At 41.5% G+C, this 6,606-nt stretch overlaps 2 protein-coding genes across 2 annotated transcripts in view; one reads left to right on the forward strand and one right to left on the reverse strand.

Moving 5' to 3' along the window:
* zdhhc13 (zinc finger DHHC-type palmitoyltransferase 13) overlaps positions 1-4,251 on the forward strand; it is a gene marked incomplete at its 5' end in the record, with an annotated part of 4,482 nt that extends 231 nt beyond the window's left edge. The window contains 9 exon segments of the mRNA XM_035681681.1: positions 103-236; positions 353-453; positions 896-1,020; positions 1,109-1,171; positions 1,256-1,349; positions 1,998-2,081; positions 2,168-2,325; positions 2,642-2,739; positions 3,517-4,251. Coding sequence (XP_035537574.1) covers positions 103-236; positions 353-453; positions 896-1,020; positions 1,109-1,171; positions 1,256-1,349; positions 1,998-2,081; positions 2,168-2,325; positions 2,642-2,739; positions 3,517-3,655 — 996 coding nt within the window.
* A 1,947-nt stretch (positions 4,252-6,198) lies between these two features.
* Positions 6,199-6,606, reverse strand: part of csrp3 (cysteine and glycine-rich protein 3 (cardiac LIM protein)) — a gene marked incomplete in the record, with an annotated part of 4,591 nt that continues 4,183 nt past the window's right edge. Inside the window, 1 exon segment of the mRNA XM_035652069.1 lies at positions 6,199-6,507. Coding sequence (XP_035507962.1) covers positions 6,434-6,507 — 74 coding nt within the window.

The raw sequence follows: 6,606 nt of genomic DNA on the forward strand, positions 1-6,606 counted from the left end.
ACACACACACACACACTTACCATCTCAAACTTAAAAACCTCTGGTCATTAAACAGACACCTCCAGTAACCTCTAGAAACCCCATCCTGTTTGCATTTTCCAGGTCTTCCTGCAGTTTTTGCTCTGCACTGCCATGTTCGGAAGTGTCGGCGCCATAGTTGATATGAACTCGGAGTCCTGGTTGCTCAAAGGGATCCTGCTGGCGTGTGTGATCGGTGTGATTAACGTGGCCTCAAGGTGAGAAAGAGTAAAATAAAACCCACAGTTTGCTCCTGGTGCTTATGTACTGCATCTGAATGTTGAACACAGTTGCTTGTTTGTCACTTAATGAGACATTTTTTGTGTCTAAACAGGAACTTCCCCAGTCCAGACTTTCAGTCTCTCCTACCTGCTACATCTCTCATGGCTTCAGTCTTCTGGATGCTCGTCACCTGGTGCCTCTGGTTCCTACCAGATATCCTTTCTTCGAAGGAAACAACAGCCTGAAACAGTTACGAGACAGTGTATGTGTGAAATCAGGGTTTGTAGGCTGGATGTTTCTCTCACCTGCAGTCAGAAGAAGATCAGTGATCAGCGATACATCAGGTCTGTCGATAAGAATCAGCGAGTGAGAACTTGTCTTTTGATCTGCCTGACGTTGCCTGGCATTTCAAGGAGGTGTAGGTGTCTGTATCAGATGAAGGCAAAGACAGGCCTGTGCCTGTAAAGTCAGAACATAATGTTTTACACTTCTCTAAGAGGATTTTCTTTCATTGTAGGAAAAGCAAGAGACAGTTTTTATGATCTTTATCAGAGAAACGGGAAGTGCAGAGAAGTATTAACTGTAAATACAGGACATAGATTTCCTTTAGTTTAATGTCATGTTTGATATTTTAGCCTTAACCTTTGACCCCCACATGGACCCAGCGCCACAGTTCAGGTCCTGTTCACTCTGAATGCCACAGCTCTGCTCTACTACTACCTCCGCACCTGCAGGACCGACCCGGGCTTCGTCAAAGCAACCGAGGAAGAGAAGAAAATGGTGGGAGGGCCGTTAAAGTTAGACGCTAAATGATATTACATCCAAATGTTTAAGGCACAAATGAGTTTTCTTTTGTTTGTGTTGTCAGAACGTGTTGGTGTTGGCTGAAGCCGGCTGTTTGGACCCCAGAATATTCTGCACCTCTTGCATGGTGAGGCTTTAAACACACTTTGCTTTTTACAACTCTGCTCCGTCCGCACAAACAGTGACAACCTTACTTTGGCTTTGTTCACAGACAAAGAAACCGATGAGAACGAACCACTGCTTCTCCTGCGATGCCTGTGTGGCGAAGCAGGACCACCACTCGGTCTGGACCAACGGCTGCATCGGTACGACAGATTGTAGCGAGTAACAAGTGATTACAACGGCCAGAGAATACAGTAACATGTAAAGTTTGAGAGCACATACTTCCACCAAGGATGAACAATCTGAAAATGTTTATCAGCATCAAAATACACTTAGTGGTGAGACTGGGCCAGGGTTTAGGTAGAGTATGTGTCCGATTATATTCATTTAAGTTAACTTGAGAAGAATGAATGTGTTAAAAAATGTCCTGTTTCACGATGTTAAATCCTTAATAATTAAAAATAATGTGTTCCTTGTCCAATAATAAAACCTCCCACCAGATTTAAGCTTTAAAAATGTAATAATTTAACTAACAAACAAGACTAAATCGATTGAACCGAGTGCTTTTCTTTTATATATAGATATGTGTTTAGGAAATAACAGAAGAATCTAATGGAGTACAGAAGCTCACATAGCATCAGTTACTTGTGTAACTTCAATACAGTAAATCAGTTAAATTCTGTATATTTATAAGACTCAGTGTCCAGGATTCAGTGGCATCCAGCGGTGAAGGTGCAGGCTGCAACCAATTTACTACAGCTCACTTCACAATCATGTAGGAGAGATTATTATAGTGGCTAAGCTATGTTCTCTCTCTCTCTCTCTCATCTAACATGTTTGTTGTCTTCTAGGTGCGAGGAACCACCACTACTTTGTCCTCTTCCTGTTCTCCCTCATGATGATGGGAGCCTGGATGTTCTACGGTTGTCTCGTGTGTGAGTGACTTAACACACAGTAACAGTAACAGTATCCAACGCGGTTTTACAGTCACAGTGGATAAACGTTCTGCTTATTGTTCCAGACTGGTCGACTCACTGTGTGCTGCATTATGAGGAGCAGGGCGTGTGGGGCGTTGTCTCTGCCCTGGTCGGCTGCTCTCCCTGGCTGCTCGGCGTCTTCCTGCTGGCCTTCTATCACACCTGCTGGTCGGGCTCCATCCTGCTGCTGCAGCTGTACCAGGTGACTGGCTGCTTGGAGTCTGTTAACCCAATCTACGACTCTCAGAGAGCTCACGAACAGCGCTCTCTGTCTCTGCCTTCATACATTAAATTCATTCTCAAGTCCAATAACTTTTCATCAATATCAAATGATGGAAATAGACCAACTTAACTTATGTAATCGTTACGTTGGAAGTGGGAGGAGAGGCCAAACCTGTCGAGCCAGTGAAGAAACCTCATTGTGTTTACGGTCCATTGATCTGCTGTGTTCGTACACACAGTGAATGTCCTCTCTGTCTGTGCGGTTGACTGACGTTTTTGCCTTTGTGTCGCCGCAGATTGCCTTCCTGGGACTGACCACGGCGGAGCGGATAAACCTGACACTCCACCAGAGGAAACTCCGACAATCCGGCTCCCTCAGACAGAATCCATACAAGTGAGTCGATATTAGTTCAGCAGTTTAAAATGTTTGCATCATTAGTTTCTTTACCATTTTGTGTCTAAAAAGCATCCAAAGCATATTGAAAAGTCGGATTTATTTTAAACGCACCAGTGCAGCTTTATAATGCTTTGTCCTTTACTTCAGTTGGCCGATCAATATTTAATACTTTTGATTGATGTCTGTAGTTAATGTCTGTGTAATTATTATCAGGAGGAGCTTTCTGCTTTTTAGTCAACGTCTCATTGTACATTAGCTCTGATTTATTACTGATACCACCGTACCAAATGTGTTATTAGTCCCTCTTAAAAACCAGGACTCGAACCACATTGTTAGCTGATGTTTTCAGACGTCTGCTGAGGGCTTCGTGAATGTGCAGCTGGATGTGCAGATGCATGCTGAAAATGATGAACCTGTATCTGAAAGTAGCTCGTTCATCTGTCAGCATATCTGCATCCAAATCTGAGCAGAAATAAGGCCGTCATTTGAGATTGTGTCAGGATTTGACAATTCAGTAACATTAAACATGAGCTACATTTTCCACTTCTGAATTGAATCATGCATTTGGCTAAAGGAACAATCAACAAATTTCACACATCTCTTGATACAATTTAAATCACTTCGTCTCAAAATATGTTTATGAAGATTCTTTCCTAAACAGAAATAAGCTAAACATACAGATCTTGTGTTGTAGGAGCGTTGTCCAGCTACTGTTTTGCCACTTTCTGTATTTAAACACATTATGTGAAAAAGTGCAATGTCCTCTGTCTGCAGTTTGGGCGTGGTGCGGAACCTGGTGTCCTTCTTCCAGCTGCGTTGCTGTGGCCTCTTCAAACCGGCCGTCATCGACTGGACGCAGCAGTTCCCGCCCGGCCGCGACCAACACATGTTCGGACACACCGACATGGTCTGACCTGCCCGCCGCCCCTCACTCAGGGTCAAGGGTCACACTCTTACAGTGGTTTTGGACCAAAAGCACAAAGTGTATTTATTTATTTTTTTAAAAGGGTTGGCTCCTTCTGAAGAGAGACCACGATATCAGTTGATAGAAGTTGGGGAAACAAAGCATCGTGTAGATATTTGTTTGAATCGGTTGCTCTTTGTACAGACTGCTGCTGCCTTATACTTGACCAATGTATACGTGAGATGAAAGTCACAAAGAATTTGGGTACGGTTAAGAAACTTTTAAAGGCCTAAATTGTAATTGAAGTTTTCAGATGTTTTTTTATGAACACATCAAGCCTATTTTGTATCATCTGTTCTTGGGAAAAAAGGACCTTTGTACATTTAAACAGTTGGTTTTATGACTTTTGTAAGAACTGCATGTGTTTAATAATGAATGACCACTATATTAATTCAAATAAAGCAATGTTGTGCCTGTCTTTTGAACTGGTTCTGTGTGGGCCTCTAGAACAGAAACACTGTGTCCTTTTAGCTCGTAATTTTGGTTTCACAGTTCACAGCTGTAGACATTCATCAGTTACTTTCTTTAGGTTGTATTCAGCAAATTAAAGCTCTAACAGGGTTTCCCACACGTCCTGGAAAATCTGGAAATCAGAGACTAGTCACCTGGAAATTGATTAAAATGACCACATATCCTGGAATTAATCTATGTTGTCCTGTAAAATATTATGTATACTTAGCCCCTCAGTCAGATTAGGTAATGCCAGGTTTGTATTTTGTTTTAAACTTTGTGCTATGACATTTCAAAGCGGGTTTACCTTTTTCATCCGCTCCCATGTCAGTCAAGAGCTGTCCCCACCACTTGCAGCAAACTTTTGGCGTCAAATCTATTTTGGAAATGCTGCAGACGGTCACATCTACAAGAATACAACCTAATATTAATCAAATTTACACTTTCTACCTCTTCTGTAGCTCCACTTCTCTGCGCCAACACGGATTGTCCCCTAAATGCCACCTTTGTGACCAACTGCTGTCCTGTATTGTCAAGAAAACTCCTAGAAAATGATTCCTTATATCTTATAATCTCAACCACATACATAAAAATGTGTGTTCATTTTGCTTTGTGTCCGCTGGATATACAAACTGTTTTCTAGTATCTTAGCCAGAAACACTTGATAGTATATCATGCCGTTGGTGTTTCAGCTTGTGCAGCTCTTCTGCCCCCAACTGGCCGGTAGATTAAGTAACGCAGCTTTAAAGACAACATGAGCAGAGGTCTCATCAGGGTCACACAGTGGCAGTCGCAGAGATCTGCTCTTCATCCGGCTGCGGGAGGCTGACAACTTAAGTGGCAGTGTGGAAAATGGGAGTATCTGTGATTGTGCACGTAGACAACAGTTTCATTCTTTCTCCTCTTGCTGTTTCTGCCGGGCTGAGCTCTCTGTGAAAGGAACAGAGGCGGCAACCTCCCACTTCCCAGTCTGAAAAGACCTTTAGGCGGACAAAGAGGGCAGTAGATGCTGCATGATTCACTGGTGCCTCAGTCTCAAACACTGCCACAATGACAGCACATGCCACACACTACTAGACTGCCAGCTGAATATGATAAGCTTTACTTTGGATGTACTTAGTTGTATTTGACACTGTGATTGCATCTTTGATTTCATCTTCTGGTCCGTTAAAAACCTCAGAATGTCTTCAGCCTCAAGTGTTCTTTGACCAGAATAGACAACTTGTTTTTGACTTAGAGATTATTATTATTATTATTATTATTATTATTATTATTGTTATTATTCTGTTATATAGCCCGTGAAGGCTCTGTGAATACAGCTTGTGTTCAAAGTTTACAATTTAAATAATAATCCAAACTTTATAAATAACTATTTCATTCAGAAAAGAACAAAATACTGAGATAAATAGACCTACTGTATTTACTTTTTATGTTTTCTTGCAGTCTTTAAAATCAATAAGGTCTCGCAACCCCCCATGAAGCTTCAGCGGCCCCCCAGGTTGGGAACCACTGATGTAAGGTCCGCTGTCGGAGGGACTCTGTAAATATTTTCCTCTGTGTTATCATCTCTTCTACTTTAATAATGTGAGATAACAGCTCTAATTTTAGTTTGACAAAAACCTCTAATCCCACCCTGCCCAGCGCCGCTGCTCACACATAATTGTTTGGGAGAAATTAACACATTGCTGTTTGTTAATCACTTGTTGTCTTGATTATTCAAATTAATTACAGCGCCAAATTATTTATGAATGCAAATAAGATTCTATTAATAATTAACTTTAACAAGATGAGGCACTGCTAATTGTCTTCTCACAGCAGGAAGTAACGGTGATGGAAATAAATTCATCAACTTATCAGCAGGGTTGGGCAAGTTGTGATGCTGTCTTAATCATCAAAACTGTAATTAGTAATACAAACAAAAGGATCTTAAATCTGTGATCTAATAATGAGTTCATCTCTCTTCTGTATGTGAGGTACTAAACAGTATTTATACACTCTGTTTTCTGGATTCAGTTAATTCAGGATACGATTTAAGGGGACAAAATAGTTTTATTTTGTACTCAGAATGATTAATTATAAGTATTAGGCAACATTTTACCCAGTTTTCAAGATTGCTTGACTCTGCTGTTATTTTAGCTGCCCGGTACTGTGAGTCCCAATATAGCGTCTGCATGTATAACAAACATCATCCAGTGTAAAAGGCTGAGTCTCCATAGAAACAGTTGCCATGTGACGCAGTGAACGTGAGTTTGAGGTTTCTTTTAAAATCAGAAGCATTCACTCTCGTTCCTCCAACATGGCCGCGTTCCCCAGTCCAAATCCTTTTGGGCCGAAGTTTTTGGCGTAGCAAACTGAAGAGAGAATTAGAAAACAATGCTAAGTGAATGAGCATTTCTGTGTGTGTGTGTGTGTGTGTGTGTGTGTGTGTGTGTGTGTAGGTGGTGTGTGTG

The sequence above is a fragment of the Morone saxatilis genome, unplaced genomic scaffold (assembly GCF_004916995.1).
Source record: "Morone saxatilis isolate NCDOM2014 unplaced genomic scaffold, NCSU_SB_2.0 Contig11, whole genome shotgun sequence".
Lineage (NCBI taxonomy): Eukaryota > Metazoa > Chordata > Actinopteri > Moronidae > Morone > Morone saxatilis.